The sequence below is a fragment of the Capricornis sumatraensis genome, chromosome 8, assembly GCF_032405125.1.
Source record: "Capricornis sumatraensis isolate serow.1 chromosome 8, serow.2, whole genome shotgun sequence".
Classification (NCBI taxonomy): Eukaryota; Metazoa; Chordata; class Mammalia; order Artiodactyla; family Bovidae; genus Capricornis; species Capricornis sumatraensis.
The window spans coordinates 6026575-6046143 of record NC_091076.1 but is presented as its reverse complement, the minus strand read 5'-3'; the positions used below and the strand labels follow the sequence as shown (position 1 = coordinate 6046143).

Genomic DNA, 19569 nt, shown 5'->3' with positions numbered 1-19569 from the left:
GTTCCTGGTACTGGCTGGGGGAGGGGAGGTCTAGCTGGCAGTGCCCCTGACTCGCCCATAAGGGCCTGGCCTGGGTCACCCCCTTCCCACCTGCCCTGGAACACCTCCAGGAGGGCTGTGGGGTGTTCTGTCTCCACGGAGATGGGGGGGAGGGGATGCATATTCATTCGTTCACTCATTCATTCATCCACCAAAAGGCACCAGTACGTGCTCCAGGCCCGCAGAGACTAGGCACTAGGGACCCCGTCCCTGTCCCCCACCAAGCTAGTGGGCCAACAGAGCTGACCCCCACCTCCCTGCTCGGTGAGAAGTGGGCCAGGAGCCTCGTCTGTCCCCGTCCAGCGGGTCACTGCCCAACTACAAGTCTTCGCATCAGACCGGGGTGCGCTCCTGAGGGACCTAGGCCAGATCTGAGTCCTCCACTTCCTGCAGCCTGAGGGCCCCACAGAGCAGGGATTCAAGAAGTTTGTCTCGGGCCGCCTGGGTCCTGGGCGGTGGGACGGGAGGGGCAGGGCCGCGGAATGCGCCCGGCCGGCCCCTCACCTGGGCCGCCCGCCGCCCGCACTTCCTCCCGCCGCCCCGCCCCTTCCACATTCCTGCCCCGCCGGCCCCGCGGCCGCCGCTCCGCTCGCCCCGGCCCTGCCTCCCTCCCTCCGTCCCTCCGCGCCCCGCGATGAAGGCGGCCCAGGCCTCGGGCGAGGAGGCGCCGGGCGGCGCGCGGTCGGTCAAGGTGGTCCTCGTGGGCGACGGCGGCTGCGGGAAGACGTCGCTGCTGATGGTCTTCGCGGAGGGGGCCTTCCCCGAGGTGAGTGAGGCCTCCCCGGCGCCTCCTGCCCCCCCGAGGAGGGAGGAGGGAGGGTTGGGCGCCCGTCCTGCCTCCCCGCAGAGCCTGGGGTCCAAGGCAGCTCTCACCGTGTCCCCAGGAGTGAAGGACTCAGTGGCATCGTCTGTAAAGTGCCAAGAACGGCACCTACCCCGAGGAGGTGTCCCGGGGCACTGACTTGGGCGGCCTGGGGTCGTTGTGGGTCCTAAGAGAGCCCTCGGTGGCACCCCTTGGCTAAGAGGGACTGACCACTCTGGGGGGAGCTAGATCTCCTGGTTTCAAATCCTGGCTTCGGGACTCGCAGCTGTGTGCCCTCGAGCAGACCCCTTACCCTCTCTGTGCCTGTTTGCTCAACTGCATAATAGGAATAGCAGTGGTGCCCAGCTCTCAGGGTCCCAGCAATGAGTGAGTTCACACAGGTCAGGGGCTGAGCTGCAGCAGGAAGGACCCATTGAAAAGTAGCAAACATTCTTCTTGGAAGACATCACACCTTCACCCAGCTTTTGCCCCTACGATGGCTGTCCCGTAGGCTCAGCCTTCGAGGGTCAGAACACAGCAACCTCATCAGACGGCTGGATTGGCACCTCAGTCTTCCCCAGCTGGGGCCCACCATGCCTTGCTCAGCCTCTGTGAGCCTCCGATCCCTCATGTGACCTCCCTGGGTGGAGAGACCCAAGGGTGGTGAGGTAGCATTAACGCAAGGCTAAGACACAGCCCCAGGTGGTACCTGGCATGTCGTTGATGCCTGGGCACGTGGACTGTCTTTCCCCCACCAGCATGCCCACCACCTGTCCAGGTGGATTTGTCGGCCGCAGGGCAGGGTGAGACCCACCCACTGTGCGCCCCCTCAGCCCAGTTCCTCTGGAGCCCATGGGTCCCCTTGCAGCACCACCGCCCCCTCTGGTGGATCCCTGCACCCTCCAACCCGCGGGGGTGGTGGGAGTTGGATGGGGGAGGCTGGGGAGGCCGGGCCTGCTAACGGAGTCAGCCTTTCTTTCCACTGTGGCAGCATCAAGCCAACTCTTGCTTTGTGGTTTTGGGAGCTGACGTCATGTCCTTTGGCCAGTCACTTTTTTTTTTTTAAGTTGGGGGGAGGGATGTGTTTCCGGGCCCCCAGATGCTGCCTGTGAGAACCCAAACCCAACAATTATGGCAGAGTTGCAGGGAGCTCCACAGAGAAGCTGGGCGACCTGAGGCCTGGGAAAGGGGCCTGCGAGAGGGGCCTGGATAGGGGTGAGGGGGTGGGGGTACCTCATGGCCACTGTCCTGGGCTCTGAGACATCCTCAAGGGTGAGACCCATCCCAGCTGCAGAGGCTGCATTGTGGAAATAGGCGTTCCCAGCTGATGCGAACGAAGTGTGTGTTGGAGGGTGCAGGACTCTCCGGGTGGTCAGGGAAAGGGAGCACATGCCTGTCACCAGGGCCAGCCTGCCACCGGTCCTCCCTTTTGGGGACCCTCATTCCTGGGGACCCATCTGCCTCCAGGCACAAGAGAGACGCTTCATTTAAGGAAGCACAAGGTCTGAGAGCGGAAAAGCCCTTCAGTTTATAGCTGGAAAGACAGCGGCCAGAGAGAAGAGTCTGGCCTCGGGGCACAGGGCCCGCCCATGAGAGCCCTGGCCTAGAACCCAGGTCTTCCTGGCCGTGACCAGGACATCCTCCGCAGCCCCCCAGAGCTTTGCAAGCCAGAGCAGCCTCCTCCTGTCCTGGCCTTGGATGCCTCCTCCTGACAGCCCTCCAAGCCCAGGGAGCCAACAGCTAGGAGAATTGGGGTCCCATATGCCAGGCCTCCTGCCTGCAGCAAAGAGCAGGCTGAGATCTGGAGGGCCTCAGGGTTCTGGAGGGCTTCAGTGAGCCTTGTCTGGCTGTGGCCCAACCTTGGGTTCAGGGCTGGAGAGTAGAGAGAAAGCTCCCAAGGCAGGGGGACTCCTAGCTGGGCACCGGCCCCTGACACTTGGGGCAACAACCACAACCACAGGGCCAGAAGCCTAGGGCCCCCACAGCAGGGTCAGGGTGGAGCAGGGCAGGGCACACCAGCTGACCTTCCAGGGCCAGCCGAGTTCTTCTGGCCCCCCGCAGGGACTTTCGTGGGTATGCTTCCCCCGGGAAACTCCTAGGTCTCCTCCCTGGAGCTGTGTCTCCCATGCTATAATGGTCCATCTGTCTGTCTGTGAGCGCTGTGAGGTCAGACCCAAGCATGAGTCATCTGCCCTGGTCTAGCTGGCCCCAGCCCTGTCTTTCTACAGGAGGACAGCGCAGATAAGATTAGGTGCTTATTGGTCCTGCAAGCAGAGAGTGACCCTGCCTGGGGGGTTCAAAGAACAAGACAAAAGGTGTCATGGAGTCTTCGGGATGACATTCCAGAGGGGAGAACCCAGTCCCACTCTGTGAATGGGGCTTTCCTGCTCAGCTCTGGTGCCAGGGGCTAGAGTGGGTGACCTCAGCAGAGACAGGTGAAGAGGGTCACAGCCTGGCCCGTGGAGCCTGAGAGACCTGGCCCCATCAGCCGTCTGTCTAGTACGTTGCCGTGGGCCAGTCGCTTCCCCTCTCTGGGCCTCAGTGTCTTCAACAGGAAAATGCAGTGAGGGGAACTTCCCTGGTGGTCCAGTGGTTAGAACGCCACGCTGTCACTGCGGGAGATGCAGGTTCAATTCCTGGTCAAGGAACTAAGATCCCACATGCTGAGTGAGGCCAAAAAAGAGAAAATGGGGATAGTACCGACTTTCTAAGGTTACCAGGATCAGAGATGGTGCAGGTAAAGAGCCTCGCAGAGCAGATCCCTCGAGAATGTGGGCGACGGTGTTATCTCCATGGACACTTGCAGAGTCCTGAAGTGCGTCTCCCGAGAACTTCACGGCAGGTCGCCCTGTGCCTCAGATCAGGAGGGGTCCTGCCACAGTGGGCAGCCCGGCTGGGAGCTCAACAGATGTCAGTACCTCCATGGCAACAGGCTGGGCAAGGGCTGGGGAAGGGGCACCTCCTGGAGGGGTGGATGCTGCCCCTGGCACCTAGCTTCCTAAGCAGTGCGTGTTGACCTCGCCTGCCGGCTGGCCTTCACCATCACACACAGATACTCACCTCCTTTAAGCAGTGAGGGCGCTGGCCCAGGGTCACACAGTGAGTGCCAGAGCCCGTCCTAACCCAGGTGCCTCTCATTCCAAAGCCCGTGCTCCTTAGACTTCCCTGGTGGTCCAGTGGTTAAGACTCTGCGCTTCCATCGCAGGAGCCATGGGTTCAATCCCTTGTTGGGGAACTAAAATCCTACATGCTGTGTGGCACAGCCAAAAAAAAAAAAAAACGAAAGCCAGCGCTCATAGCCACCATGGCACCAAGTCACACTGTCCCCTACCAGGCCTGAGAGGAGGGGCAAGGAGGGGGCAGCCCTAGTCTGAGTAGAGGAAGTGCCAGTGACTAGAGTCCAGGGTGGCTGACCCCAGCGCCATCCTTGATTTCATCCTGCCTGGTTGCCTGCTCTGTGACCCACCTTTCTCCCCACCCTCCCCACCGCCGCTTCCTGAGTGCCCTTGAGGGACGTTGCTGACCCTCTGCTAAGGGACTACCCCTTCTAGTGGCCAGGCCCTGACTCAGAGGACCAGCGCACAGGCAGCCTTGAAGTCCTCCTGAGTCACGGGCAGGTGGGGGCCCCACCTGGCATGGGAAGAGGGAAAAACAGGGTCCCCCGGGCTATGGCCCCATTGCCCAGCCCTGAGCAAGGGGGCAAGACTTGGTTACCCAAAAGGCCGGGGGCCCAGGGTACCGCTTGGTGCAAAGGGCTTGTGGTATGAAAACCTCCCCCCCTGTTGCTTGGCCCCCCTCTGCACAAGCTCCCCTCTTTGTTCCTGCGCTTGTGTAAAAGCCCCTCCTGCTCCCACTCATCCGGCCTTTGTGGAGAGGGGGCGAGCTCAGGCTTAGTGGGCCTGGGGTGGAGGGGCCCCTGGCCAGGTGACCTCCACCTGGGGCTGGGCAGGTAAGAGAGACAGAAACGGGAGCATCCTGGTTGGATTATGAGAGGTTGAGAGGCAAAAGAGGGGACCCCCGCCCGAAAACTAGGAGTTCCCCAGAGTGGGCAGTGAGTCCTTATTACTTGTTCCTGAATGTCCAGAATCAGACTCAGAGAAGGTGGTCGTGAATGAACGAATGAAGGAATAAGTGAATGAACAAACGTAGGTTAACGTCAATCTCGGAGGCGGGGACAGCAGGAAGGAAGGCTCGGAAATGGGACAGTCTGGACGAGGACAAAGATAAAAATAGCAATCCTGGCACCTGTAGAATGTTAGTCTGTACCAGGCCCTGGGCTCGGGGCTCCGTGTGAAGCTCCGCATTGAATCCTTACAGCAGCATGCTGCGGTGGGTGCTCCAGGGGCCCACTCTACAGTCTCGGAGGGACCCAGGGAGGTTCAGTGCTTCGGGGCGGGGGGCGTGGGGGCGGCATACAACTGCAAAGTGGCCGCAACGCCACCAGCCAGCTCCCTCCCAGAAGCCATCCGCTCTGCTGACTGCCAAAGGGGCTGTGCCGTGGGCATTCATGGGCTCTGACCTGGTTGCCAGGACCACCGCCCTTCAGGAGTGCCTGCTTAACCACCCCCAACCCCTTCTTCCTCAGAGCTACACCCCCACGGTGTTTGAGCGGCTTGCTGTGAATCTGCAGGTGAAAGGCAAACCCGTCCACCTCCAAATCTGGGACACAGCAGGTGGGCACAGGGCTGGGGGAGGGGCAGGGTGGGGGGAGGGGCCCCGCCCCCTTTCTTCGGAACCAGGGAGCTCGAACAGTCTCCAGGAATGGTTGTCAGCCTGAACCCTCCTCACTGTAGCCCTCTGACCCAGGCTAGCCAACAGGGTCCTGGAGATGAGGCGGAACTCTTGGCTCTCAAGAGGCGGACTGTTTCTGGCCTCCTGAGCGTTCCACCCTGGCTTTAGCTCCTATAAGATTGTTTGACCTTAACTTCTGACCTCCAGCCTCCTGACCTTGCCCACAAGAAGGTTCAGAGTCAACTACATCAGAATTCAAAGCTAGGAGACTTCCCTGGCAGGCCAGCAGGTACGACTCTGCCTTCTACTGCAGGAGGCCTGGGTTCTATCCCTGGTCAGGGAACTAAGATCCCACAGGTCAAAAAAAAAGAATTCAAAGCTAAACTCAGGGAATCCCACAGCCCCCTTACCTTGTTGGGCTGTGACATCTTGGCCCAGGTCCCACCTGCCTCTTTCTTCTCATCCCCCAGCTCCACCCCCCAGCCCCAGTGGGGGCCTCAGAAACCCCCTACTCCTGCCAGAGTAGGGCTCTCTCAGCAAGTGGTCTCACCCAGGCTGGGGCTGGCACATCCCACAGGCCGGCCAGGGGGACACGGCCCCAAGGGGATCATTCACGGGCTGGCCTCCGAGGCATAGAACTAGGCCCTGGTCTAGTTCGCCCGCGCAGCTCACACCTCCCCTGGTCTTGGCTGGGGTGACCTCTCTGATGTTGGGGACGTGCTGACAGTGGGCAGGAGATCTAGAGGGAGTGACCGTCCCCCACCCTACCAGGGCAAGTGGACTATGACCGCCTGCGGCCCCTGTTCTACCCTGATGCCAGCGTCCTGCTCCTCTGCTTTGACGTCACCAGTCCACACAGCTTCGACAACATCTCTAACCGGGTAGGTGGCAGGGGGGTGGAGGTGGGGATGGACAGGGAGGCATGGCCCCATAGCCAGGCCACTCCGCTCCACCCCTGCCCTGGACCCAGCTGACTATCAGAACCTGGCAGGCCCTGGATGATGTGTGGTCCAACGTGTTTGGCATAACTGTGGGGAACGGAGGTCCAGAGCGGCTTATGTAAGGTCCCACAGGGATCTGGTGGTCGGGTCTGGACGAGACCTCTGACTCCCAGTCCAGTACTTCCTGCCTGCCCATACCAAGCTCAGAAAGCTGAGGCCTTTCCACCATGACCCTGCCTAAGGATGCAGGGCGGCCCAGAGACCCCTGCTTCTCCCCAGCCCGGGCCTGTCCGAGGTCACAGGAACTGTCAGCCTCCCGCAACGTGACCGCTGGCTCCCAGTGGCTGCCCAGGACATCCACTGATCACAGTAGAGGTCCCCAGGGCTTCTCACAGGTGCTGGGGACATGGTCCCTGGAGTTCCTCTGTTCCAGCCAGCAGCTCCTGCTTCCAGGGCCTCCAGGCATGTGTGAAGGGCGTGCTCCAGGGTCCATCAGAGCACAACCAGTGACAGTGGTAGTAACAATAACCACAACGATGATGGCAGTGTTTACTGAGGACTTAATACGGGCCAGGTACAGTGCTGGGCACTGACGTATTTACTCAGCTAACCTAGAAATGTTATGGAGGAACTTCCCTGGTGATCTAGTGATGAACACTCTGCACTTCTGCAGAGGGCGCAGGTTCAATCCCTGGTCGGGGAACTTAGATCCTGCATGCCCCACAGTATAACCAAAAAGTGGAAAAAAACAAAAACAAATAATTATGGAGCAGATACTATCATTGCCAGATTGGGGCCCTTGCTCCAAGATACACATCTATTAAAGTGGTAACCCTGGGACTTGAGCCAGTCTTCTCCATGCAGACTGGTATGCATTTGGAAGGTACCTCTATGTGCCAGGACTGTTCTAGGCACCAAGGCTGGGACCAGGGTACTGGCAGAGGGGATGGTGAGAGGTGAGTGGGTACCGAATCTGGAAGGTAGAACCGAACCACTGGGGTTTGCAGACAGATTAGATGTGGGTGGGAGAGAGACATTTGCTCAGAGTACCTGGAAGGTAGACTTGCCATTTCCCAAGACAAGGAGGAGCAGGCTGAGGGCAGGGAGGTGGGCAGTGGAGGCCCCTTGGACTTCCCAGTGGAGGAGCAGGCAGAAGTCTGAGTCTGTGGTTCCTGGGAGGAAACAGGGCTGGGCAGATCCATTTAGGAGCTGCTGGTGGGGAAGAGCTGTGGATTGGGGGCGGGGGGCACCGGGGAGCTGTCACCTGGAGATCTGAGGACAACCAGGAGTGTGGGGCCCTGGGGCACCGTGCCGACCAGCTTTCGGAGGATGGAATGATCACTGATGCCAGGGCTTAGCTAGGACAAGGTCTGATGAGATGCCCTGTTGGACTTACAAAGCAGAGTCAGAGAGAAGACCCTTGTCAAGGGCAGTTTTGTGGATGAGAGGGTTGCTGGGACCCCACATAGGCCCCATATGCCTCCAGAAGCCAGACAGTTTGATGCCGGTTTTCCCTGAAACTGAGCCAGCATGCGCTGCTGGTTCCAGGCTCCTGGGTTATAGTCCAGACTGAAATAACCCAGCCGTGAGGCCTCGCATTCCAGAGAGCAGCTGGAAGGACAGGAGTGCCCCCTCCGACAGGTCAACAGCTGCTGCAAGCATTTCGTGAGCTGCTTTAGTTTTAGAGCCTCGCTATTTCTTTATAAATTTTGCCCCACTGGGGAGATGGTCCTGGGACCCCTTACCTTGCAGAGGTAGGATTCTAGAGCAGATGGGGACAGGGGTCTGGGCGCTAACCTCTGGGTTCAAATTCTAACACTTCCGGTCTTGTGACCAAGGCCAAGTTACAGAGGCTCTCTGCACCTCAGTGAGTGCATCTGTGCTGTGGGACTGATGATGGAACTTGCCTCACAGAGACAGGGGGTTCGTGTGCTCATTGTGTGTAAAGTCTTAGCCTGGCCCGGGGTACCTTGTCTTCTTAGTGCCAGTGAGTTCCCTTGCTCAGTCGCTCAGTCGTGTCTGACTCTTTGCAGCCCCATGGACTGTAGCCTGCCGGTATCCTCTGTCCATGGGATTCTCCAGGCAAGAATACTGGAGTGGGTTCCTTCTTCAGGGGATCTTCCCCGACCTAGGGATTGAACCCGTGTCTCCTGCATCGGCACTGCATGACCACTAGCGCCAAGAGTACTCCCTAAGCTGGCTGTGCTAAGTATCCGCCAAGAATGCTCCCTAAGCTGGCTGTGCTAAGTATCACTGTCAAAGTCTACCTGGAGTTCAGGACAGCGGCCCACTCCCCTGATGGCTCCCACATGTGCCCTCGCCACCCCTCTCCCCGCAGTGGTACCCAGAGGTGAATCACTTCTGCAAGGAGGTGCCCATCGTCGTCGTGGGCTGTAAGACCGACCTGCGCAAGGACAAGTCGCTGGTGAAGAAGCTGCGGAAAAACGGGTTGGAACCTGTGACCTACCACAGGGTAGGAGACGCAGCCTAGGGTAGGGTAGGGTAGGGGGCAGGAGAGGGCACCCCTGGGAGGATGCCACTCCAGCCCAGCCTCTCAGCACACACAGGATGTGGAGCAGGGTTGGGGGTGTTTTGGAAGCAGCCGTGGTCAAGAGTTGGAAGTTTCCAGTGAGGATGGAGAGTGACTGGAGTGCACATCAGGTCCTGCCCCCCCACTTCGCATCCGGGGGGACCCCCCCAGCTCTTTAGTCTGCAGGCCCCTCTCTGTGGCACGCCTGGGTCAGGCTGGGAAGGTGATTAGTTGGTACCTGGAGAGGCAGAGACCCGGCCGAGAACTGAGATGGGAAACTGGATGAACCCATCAGGGTGATTGGTCAGGCCAGGGGGCAGGAGCTGTGGGCGCCCTAGGAGAGCACGCCTAGGACATGCCTGGTTGGGGAGGGGGCGGCTGGACGGGAGGGCCCCAGCAGCGGCCAGCTGACGGCAGCCCTGTTGTGCTCTCTGCTAGGGCCAGGAGATGGCGCGGGCCGTGGGCGCCGTGGCCTACCTCGAATGCTCGGCTCTGCTCCAGGAGAACGTCCATGCCGTCTTCCAGGAGGCAGCCGAGGTGGCCCTCAGCAGCCGCGGTCGCAACTTCTGGAGGCGGATCACCCGGAGCTTTTGTGTGGTGACCTGAGGGCCTGGGGCCCTCCCCGCCTGACTGCCCTCGCAGCACAGGAAGGAGCTGGTTGCTGACCTTCTGCCTAGCTGGCTGGGCTGGACCCAGTCCCCAGGCTGTGACCACCGAACTGTACCTCAAACAGATGGGCACCCCCGAGGCCAGCCCCCCCCAACCCTGGGGCTGGGATCCTGGAATTGCAGCGAAACCCCTCTGAGGCCTGAGGAAAGGGTGTCCCAGGCTCACTAGTCCTATGGAGGGCTGGTCCTGGAGACCTCTGACTCGCTCCCATCTCCCAGCCCTGGACCACACACCCTGGAGTGGCCTGTGTGCCCTGGCGCCACCTTGTGGCTCTTCTTAGGGCTGTACCCACCCCACCCACCCACTCCTTCACCCTGCCCGTCCCAGTGGTAAACAGTTTAAGATGATAACACTTGTCTGTGGCCTCTTGCTTTGAAATGCCTTTACACACTGTTGCATGTGGGGGATAAAAGCACACCCTGTGTAGGCGCTGGGTCCAGTATAACCACCTGGATCCAAACCAGGCTGTCACTTTCAGACCCTTGGGCAAGGTACCTGGGCCTCTTGCCTGTGAAAGAGGCGGGTACCTGGCACACAGAGGGTGCTCACACAAGGCTCACAAGTATCGCTTTTATTTATGATAAATACAGTAGATAATATTCCATGGGTGTAATGTACATAGTACAGTCTATAATATTGTACAGAGTTCTCCAGAGAAACAGAACCGATAGGATATATATTCAGAGGGTGATTTTAAGGAATCGGCTTAAAAACACAATTTTGAGGACTGACAAGTCCGAAACCTTTAGAACAGGTTGGAGGTCGATGTTGCTGTCCTGAGTCTGAATTCTGAAGGGCAGCAGGCTGGAAATTTCAGGCAGGGTTTCTGTGTTGCTGACCTGAGGCAGAATTCCTTCTTCCTTGGGAAACCTCAGTCTCTTCTCTGAAGACCTTCTAAGACTGATTGTGTGCGGTGCACCCATACAGAACCAGCCCCTAACACCCACCCCCTCGGTTTCATTAGAAACAGCTCCAGAGGTGGGACTGCTTCCTCCAGGTGAGGGCTCCTGGCTCAGGTTACAGAGCTGAGCTGAGACAGGGGAAGCGATGTTAGGGATCTGCTCCGAAAACCCCACCTGGATTACAGGCTCCACTCCAGGGTCTTAATATAAGCTGCTCAGGGGTGGGAAACAACTGTTCCTGGCCTAGATTTCTAGCCTGGTTGCTCCTCCCCGAAGCCCACCCCATGCCCAGAATGTTCTTTCTCTTCTCCCCTTCCTGCCTTCCCCAACCCAGTGAGCTAAGCCCAGCTCACACATTTCTAATTTGCTGAAATGTGAGCCCCTGGAACCCTTGATAGTTATTTTGCAAAGAAGCTTGTCACACTGAGTTCTTGCACCAGACCTGGGCATCCCTGAAGAAGGCTGTCTGTCTCCCTCGTCCCTTTGCTGGGGATGTGGCTTGGCCCCTTGGCATTGCGGACAGGCAGAGTGCTCCATCTCTGGAGTCAGTCGCAGATCTGGGTTCGAATCCTAGTCCCATCGTTTTCCAGAGCCAGGTGACTTCATGAGCGTGAACTTCTACAGCCTTAACAATTCCATCTGGCAACCAGAGATCATCCTGCCCACCCTAGAGGGTTGCTGTGAAGGTGAAGTGGCAAAATGCTTGTCAGATGCCTAGCACATGCCAGGAATAAAGGAGGAACACGGGACCCATGGACTGGATTGCGTGGAGTAGAGCGGGGCTGCCCAGTATGTTCTTTACGGGAGGGCAAGACACTGAACAAGACGTCTGGATCAAGCGCCCTCCCTGGGATAACCAGAGGCTCCAACATCTATGCCTTCAACAGCCTGGTGTCCAGTGAGCTCTATGAGCTACCCAACACCATGACAAGAACTACGGGTGTAACAGGGAACCCACAGTTTGTGAACTTAAAGCCAAGTCTGTGTGCAATGCCACGGAGGATGGGATCTTAACACCAGCATGCAGGGGTGGTTGGGAAGCTACCGAGAGAGAAGGCACTTCCCTGGAAAGAGAGACTGCCTAGGGAGCATGACGGCAATGAGTGCCTCGTGGTCCCTTGAGAGTCCATCAGATGCTGTGTGGAGTTTTACAAGGCAGACAAGAGACTCAGGACAAAGAGGCTGAGAGTATTAACACAAAGGTGATGGACTGATGGGCTTGGTCCTGGAGAGTCAACCTTCTCACCTGATAAATAAGAAGAATAGATTCTGCCTTGTTGGGACGTCCTTGGTGGCCCAGTGGATAAGACTCAGAGCTCACAACGCAGGGGCCTGGGTTCAATCTCTGGTCAGGAGAATGGACCCCTCATGCCACAACTAGTGTAGAGATTCACTCTGAGCAACAACGAACACCCAACACAGTCAAAACCTAATAAATTTTTAAAAATGTTTTAAATAATCAATGTTGGGACTTCCCTGGCAGTCCAGTGGTTAGGACTTGGCACTTTCACTGCTGTGGTCCCAGCTGTGACCCCTTGTTAGGGGATGAAGATCTCGCATGTTGCTCAGTGCACCCAGAAAAAAAAATTTTTAATGTCCACTTGATGAGGTTAACAAGGCTCCGTTTTGGGGTCAAATGCCAGTCGAGAAGCTGTGAAGGTATTTATTCCATGTGATTACTTTTCAATTAGTAGATTTTGAGTGAAATAGATTACTTTGCATAACCTGTGTGGGCCTCATCCAATCAGTGGAAGGCCTTCAAACACTGAGGTTTCCTGAAGAAAATGGTCACATGGCCAGAAGAGGACTGAAGTTCAGTTCAGACCATTGCTGTACTTTGCCCAGGACATGGGCCGGGAGGCCAAGGTCTGGGAAGAACTGCTTTCCGTAGGCAGAGCGGAAGCAGAATGGGGTCAGGGCAGTGGGAGAGCCACAGGTGTGCAGAGGCAGGGGAAGGGCCCCTGGGGCCACACCACACAGAGTGGGGAGTGGGCACGTGCCCAGCCTGAGAAGAGGGGGGAGCGGGCACGTGCCCAGCCTGTTGGGGGGGAACGGGCGTGTACCTGGTCTGATGGGGCCACTGGGGAGGAGGGTCCCTGCTGGGGAGCAGTTTAGTCCAGAGCTCATACACCCACTTCTCTCCAGCCAGACCCCAGCCCCCTACCCTGGGGTGCTCTCCCATGTGTTCTTGGAGAGCTTGTCACTGTTTGATGCGATCGGGTCTCTCACTGAATTGCCAGCTCCTTGAGAGCACAGGCTGGATTTGTTGGGATCCTCAGTGCCTCCAATGGGCTTCCCTGGTGACTCAGGTGGTACCGAATCTACCTGCAATGCAGGAGACCTGGGCTCAATCCCTGGGTTGGGAAGATCCCCTGGAGGAGGGCATGGCAACCCACTCCAGTATTCTTGCCTGGAGAACCCCATGGACAGAGGAGCCTGGTGGGTTACAGTCCATGGCGTTGCAAAGAGTTGGACACGACTGAACGACTAAGCACAACACAGTGCCTCAAATGATGCCTCACAAGGAGATTTTCCCGGTGGTCAGGTGGTTAAGAATCCACCTTCCAGTGCAGGGGACCTGGGTTCCATCCCTGGTCACTGAACTAAGATCCCACGTGTTTGTGTGTGTGTTAAGTTGCTTCTCCATCTTTGGCTGTAAAGAATACAATCAATCTGATTTTGGTGTTGACCATCTGGTGATGTCCATGTGTAGAGTCTTCTCTTGTGTTGTTGGAAGAGGGTGTTCACTATGACCAGTGCATTTTCTTGTCAAAACTCTATTAGCCTTTGCCCTGCTTCATTCCGCATTCCAAGGCCAAATTTGCCTGTTACTCCAGTCTTTCTTGACTTCCTACTTTTGCATTCCAGTCCTCTATAATGAAAAGGACATCTTTTTTGGGTGTTAGTTTTAAAAGGTCTTGTAGGTCTTCATAGAACCGTTCAACTTCAGCTTCTTCAGTGTTACTGGTTGGGGCATAGACTTGGATTACTGTGATATTGAATGGTTTGCCTTGGAGACAAACAGAGATCATTCTGTCGTTTTTGAGATTGCATCCAAGTACTGCATTTTGGACTCTTTTGTTGACCATTTCTTCTAGGGATTCCTGCCCACAGTAGTAGATATAATGGTCATCTGAGTTAAATTCACCCACTCCAGTCCATTTTAATTCGCTGATTCCTAGAATGTCGACGTTCACTCTTGCCATCTCTTGTTTGACCACTTCCAATTTGCCTTGATTCATGGGAGAAATATCAATAACCTCAGATATGCAGATGACACCACCCTTATGGCAGAAAGTGAAGAGGAACTAAAAGGCCTCTTGATGAAAGTGAAAGTGAAGAGTGAAAAAGTTGGCTTAAAGCTCAACATTCAGAATATGAAGATCATGGCATCTGGTCCCATCACTTCATGGGAAATAGATGGGGAAACAGTGGAAACAGTGTCAGACTTTATTTTGGGGGGCTCCAAAATCACTGCAGATGGTGACTGCAGCCATGAAATTAAAAGATGCTTACTCCTTGGAAGAAAAGTTATGACCAACCTAGATAGCACATTGAAAAACAGAGACATTACTTTGCTGACTAAGGTCCGTCTAGTCAAGGCTATGGTTTTTCCAGTAGTCATGTATGGATGTGAGAGTTGGACTGTGAAGCAGGCTGAGCACCGAAGAATTGATGCGTTTGAACTGTGGTGTTGGAGAAGACTCTTGAGAGTCCCTTGGACTGCAAGGAGATCCAACCAGTCCATTCTGAAGGAGATCAGCCCTGGGATTTCTTTGGAAGGAATGATGCTAAAGCTGAAACTCCAGTACTTTGGCCACCTCATGCAAAGAGTTGACTCATTGGAAAAGACTCTGAAGCTGGGAGGGACTGGGGGCAGGAGAAGGGGACGACAGAGGATGAGATGGCTGGATGGCATCACTGACTCAATGGCCGTGAGTCTGAGTGAACCCCAGGAGTTGGTGATGGACTGGGAGGTCTGGCGTGCTGTGATTCATGGGGTCGCAAAGAGTTGGACACGACTGAGTGACTGAACTGAACTGAACTGAACTAAGTCACTTCAGTTCAGTTCAGTTGCTCAGTCACTTCAGTCATGTCCAAATCTCTTCAACCCCATGGACTGTAAGCCCACCAGGCTCCTCTGCCCATGGGGATTCTCCAGGCGCAAATATTGGAGTGGGTTGCCATGCCCTCCTCCAGGGGATCTTCCCCACCCAAGGATCTTCCCCACCCGCGTCTCTTGTCTCCTCCCTTGGCAGACAGGTTCTTTACCACTAGCACCACCTGGGAAGCGCTCAAGATCCTAAGCCTGCAACTAAGCCTGCACCCTGCTGAGAAAGCCCCAAGAAGCCCTCCCGCGGCAACAAAGACCCAGTGACAGCCAAGAAACTTCAAAAAAAATTAAAAACAAACACCAGCGCCTCACATAGAGGAAGCACTGAAGAAATCTATGATGAACGAATGGACGGATGCCGCGAAGCAATGCCCCACTTCGGGACCTCAGCTGCTCCTGCCTGGACCTCTCCCATCTCCCAGCCTCCAGGCTCTCAGCCTCCTTCATCCTCCTCACCACCAGACACCTTCCAAAGCACGGATCTAGTCACTTGAGCCTTCTGCAGCCCCCTGCCCAGAGGAGGTCTAACTTCCCAGGTGGGGACGTGGGAGGTCTCTTGCACCCGACCGAAGCCGACCCTCCCCACCTTACTCCTAGCACACCTGACGCTCCAGCTGCACCCCGATACCTGATAGCTGGCCCAGCCTCAAAGTCTCCTGCTGGAGCGCTCTCCCCACCTTGGCCCGCCCTTCTTCCCGGTCACTGCTTGTTCCAAGCCCCAGTCTACCCCCAGATCCTTCAGAGTCCAGCTCAGAGGCCACCTTCTGCAGCACTGGTCGACCTGCTGGCTTCCTGGCTCCCACTTGACCGCACTCAAGCAAACCCGCCTGCACACCAGAGCATGTGTTGTCTGTGTGTGAGCCCCTGGGTGAAGGAACTGGGTCTTCGTTCCCCGTGCAGTGGGAGAGGCCGGATTGGATGCCTTAGGATCCCACAGTTGGTGGCGGGACCAGGCAAGGTGCCCGGGAGGGTGGAGGCGGGAGCAGAACCCAGCTGGGCAGCTGCAGACACCCAGACACGAGGAACAAGCCACCACAAGTCAAGGCCGGGGGACTTCTGGGCTGGGAAGCTGTGGCTGCTGGGAAGGTGGACCACGGGGAGGGTGGGGATGCTGAGAGCAAGGGAAGAATGCAGGCCTCACCCTCGGCCCGAGATGCCTGCGTGGCTGCCAGAGGTGGGAACCACTGGGGGGCAGGTTTCTAGCTTCAGCCTGCCAGCCATCCCAGGGGTCCCGGGGTGGGGCAGGGTGCGGGGCATCCCTGGAGCCAGGGTTGTTGTTGTGGGTTATCCGCCTCTTTCTCCTCCTCACCCATCAAGCCGGGCTTTCAATTCCTCCCAACCTGCTTGGCAGGGTGGGCGCGGCCAGACGAGTGGGAGCCTGGGGAAGGCGCAGCCCGGAGGCCAGCTGGGGCCAGGAGCCACAGACAACCAAGTGTCTTCATTTTTCTACCCTGCCTCCGCCCAGCCTTGGGGGTGTCTGCCAGGAAGGTGAGGGGAAGGGGTGGGGACCCCAAGTCGTATTCCCCAGGATGGGCCACTCCCTGGCATCCTCGGGCAGGGAGGGTGGGGCACACTGTCTCTGAGTCACGTAGCTGTACTCTCCGCTCCCCCACAAGATGCCCCCGGGGCCCCACATCTGGGCGTGGGAGGGGGTTGGTGGCTGGCAGATCAGCCACTTCAGGCCACCCTCTTTGCTCTCTCCTGCTTCCTGCTCTTGGGGGCCCCTCCTTTGGAGGATCAAAAACTCACAGTTCCCCGGGAGTCACCCCAAAGCCACTAGCTAGGGCTCCAAAAGAGCCTGAGACCAGACAGAAGGGCAGAGAGATCCAAAGCAGAGTGGAAGAACTGATCACCCACCCTACATTCCTGGGCTTGATCTCTAAGCTCCATGCTTCTGATAAATCAGATAAGTCAGATTGTGGAAAGCCAGGGATTTCCCTGGTTTCCAATTCTGATTCTGCTATTTACCAGTTCTGTGACCTTGGAGAAGTCACCAGGGCTCTCTCTGTGTCAGCTTCCTTATCTGTAAAAGGAGTTTATGCAAACTCCGGGAGATAGCGAAGGACAGGGACACCGGGCATCTGCAGTCCATGGGGTCACAAAGAGTCAGACACGACTGGACAATTGAACAACAGAGGAGGGCAGAGGAGGAGGACCTCCCTCCGGGAGGTGGATGTTAATACAGCTGCTGCCTACCCACTCAGTAGTCAGTGTTAACTGCTAACTAGAGGGCTTGGTGGCACTCGTGGTAAAGAATCTGCCTGCCAGTGCAGGAGACACGACAGACATAGGTTCAGCCCCTGGGTTGGGAAGATACCCTGGAGAAAGAAAGGACCCCCCCCCCCCCGCCACGGACAGAGGAGCCTGGTGGGCTACCATCCATGATGTAGTGAAGAGTCGGACGCAACTGAAGCGACTTAGCACGCACGCATGGGGGTCATTTGCTATACAACACTGTTGCAGAGGCTGTAAAGCAGGGGCAAGCATGGAAGTGTTAGATGGGTGTCTGTCCCCTCTTCTCAATGTGATCCCAGGCCTGAGAGGGATCCCAATGCCAAGGACGGGCAGCCTCAGAGGGGAGTGGACGTGGTGTACGCGGCAGATGGCTCTCGGCAGGGCAGGCTGGACACTCGGAGGGGAGCCACGAAGGTGGGTTAGAATTTCCTCCCCGGCTCATGTTTGCTGAGGGGACACTGAGCCTGGTCCAGGACTGAGGGCAGGGCACACAGTCCATGTGTTGGATTGTCGTTGTTCAGTTGCAAAGTCATGCTCCTCTCTTTGCGACTGCGGCACACCAGGTTTCCCTGTCCTTCACTATCTCACAGAGTTGGCTCGAACTTATGTCTATTGAGTAGTCTGTGATGCCATCCATCCAACCATCTCATCCTCTGCCACCCCTTTCTCCTGCCCTCAATCTTTCCCAGCATCACGGTCTTCTCCAATGAGTCAGCTCTTCACATCAGGTGCCCAAAGTACTGGAGCTTCAGTCCTTCCAATGAATATTCAGGGCTGATTTCCTTTAGGATTGACTGGTTTGATCTCCTTGTTGTCCAAGGGACTCTCAAGAGTCTTCTCTAGCACCACAATACTAAAGCATCAATTCTTTGGCGCTCAGCCTTCCATATGGTCCAACTCTCACATCCATACGTTACTGGAAAAACCATAGTTTTGACTGTATGGACCTTTGTCAGCAAACGGATGTCTCTGCTTTTGAATACGCTGTCTGGGTTTGTCATAGCTTTTCTGTATTAGGAAATATTGGTTGTCTAACACGTGCAGCCCTGTTTCAGCCATTGCACACCAAGAGGAGGGTGAGGGAGTGAGAGGGATAGGGGAGCTCTAGTGTGGACACAAGCAGCAGGGGAGGGGAGGGTCTCAAGTTCGCCAAGCAGCCTGCTCCTGCCATTCAGATAAACAGGAAGGGAGCTGGGGATTCCAGGGTGGGGGTGGGGCATTAACGAGAGAAAGACACTAGAGCTCACCTCTTGCACCCGCGCCTCTGCCACACCGTTGTTCTGGAACTCCTGCTCCTGTCTGCCCACCAGATCAGCATCACAGAGTCCTGTCTGGCCAGATACTGTACGTGACATACTGCACGTCCTCCCCCGGTCAGCACTTCCAAGCCCACGCTTTGCAGCTGAGGAAACAGTTTCAGGAAGTTGGAGAGAGGGACCCACAGCAGTGAGTGGCAGAGCTGGGGACTTGGACACGGGGCAGGATAGAACGGGAACTCCCAGCCCTGGCTCCTGACCACCCCTTGGGCACCGGCCAGGCAGCTGGACGTCGACCAGCAGAGGGCAGCAGGGCTCAAGGAGAGGGGACGTCCCCAGCTCCAGGAGGCTGGTCCGCAGGACAGGCAAGGTGCGGAGAGCTACCTTTTCATCTGCTCCTGCCTCAGGACATACCGCTCCCACCAAGCAGGGCGGATCCTAACATTTCAGTGAAGAAAAGATAAGCTCAGACAGGCCATGTGACTTGAGCACTTGGCCAGTCTGAGCAGAATTAGAATTAAAGTGATGCTGTCTGGAGTCTCATGGTTTTAGGGTCAGAACCTAAGATTCAAATCCCAATCCTACTCACAGGATTATAGTTGAGTGCATGGGCTGGAGTGAGATCGAAGCAACATGGGGACACGTAACCCAGCCTCATTTAATCTCTTCTGTGATACCCCTGGGGAGGTGGCTTGGAACTGAGAGGTCTCCTCTCTGCCCTCCTCACCCCTGATCCCAACCCAGAATTTATAGTTCAGAGATAATTAAAATACTAAGAATGTTAGGACTTCCCTGTTGGTACAGTGACTAAGACTCCACACTCCCAAAGCAGGGAGACCAGGTTTGATCTTCTGGTCAGAGAAGTAGATCCCTCATGCTGAAATGAAGATGGAAGATCTGGCGTTCTGCAACCAAGACCCAGAGCAACCAAATCAATCAATAAATATATTTTAAAAATCCTTAAGAATGTCAAGGTACCGCAAGGGAATGCTGCCAGAAAGTAAGGTGCTGTGAGTCAGTAGGTGGGGGCGCACCCTCCCCACTGCTGCAGTCAGAACCAGGCTGGGGGGCTGGCCGGAGGAGGAGGGAAGGGGAGGATCCAGAGGACCCTGAGGTCCTTCCTGCTGGAGAACCAGCCCAAAAGGAGACCCAGACCCTGTGAGGGGGGTGGGACAGTGCTGAGGAAAGACAGTGCAGTTGCTGACTATCTTCTTCCTGACCTCCTCCTAGCTGAAGGTGCTAAGTCATGTGAAAGACTGGTTCAAAACTGGGAAATGAGTACATCAAGGCTGTATATTGTCACCCTGCTTATTTAACTTATATGCAGGGTACACCATGCAAAATGCCAAG

General features: G+C 56.5%; 1 protein-coding gene across 2 annotated transcripts; it reads left to right on the top strand.

Annotated features, from left to right (window-relative positions):
* The first annotated feature begins 658 nt into the window (after nt 1-658).
* RHOD (ras homolog family member D) lies at nt 659-9992 on the top strand. Of its 2 annotated transcripts, XM_068978789.1 has the most exons (5): nt 659-805; nt 5427-5514; nt 6344-6453; nt 8852-8986; nt 9482-9992. In XM_068978789.1, exons 1-5 carry the CDS (start codon nt 674-676, stop codon nt 9647-9649), a joined length of 633 nt encoding a protein of 210 aa, XP_068834890.1. In that variant the 5' UTR covers nt 659-673; the 3' UTR covers nt 9650-9992. The 2 variants fall into 2 exon arrangements, with proteins under 2 accessions (XP_068834890.1, XP_068834891.1); XM_068978790.1 differs by lacking the exons at nt 5427-5514; nt 6344-6453.
* The last annotated feature ends 9577 nt before the right edge of the window (nt 9993-19569 follow it).

What these genes read in the sequence shown, in the direction of transcription:
- RHOD (XM_068978789.1), top strand. Translation starts at nt 674, where the DNA reads ATGAAGGCGGCCCAGGCCTCGGGCGAGGAGGCGCCGGGCGGCGCGCGG. An exon ending in CCAAATCTGGGACACAGCAG is followed by an intron (nt 5,515 to 6,343) that starts GTGGGCACAGGG and finishes CCACCCTACCAG; the next exon opens with GGCAAGTGGACTATGACCGC. An exon ending in AACCTGTGACCTACCACAGG is followed by an intron (nt 8,987 to 9,481) that starts GTAGGAGACGCA and finishes GCTCTCTGCTAG; the next exon opens with GGCCAGGAGATGGCGCGGGC.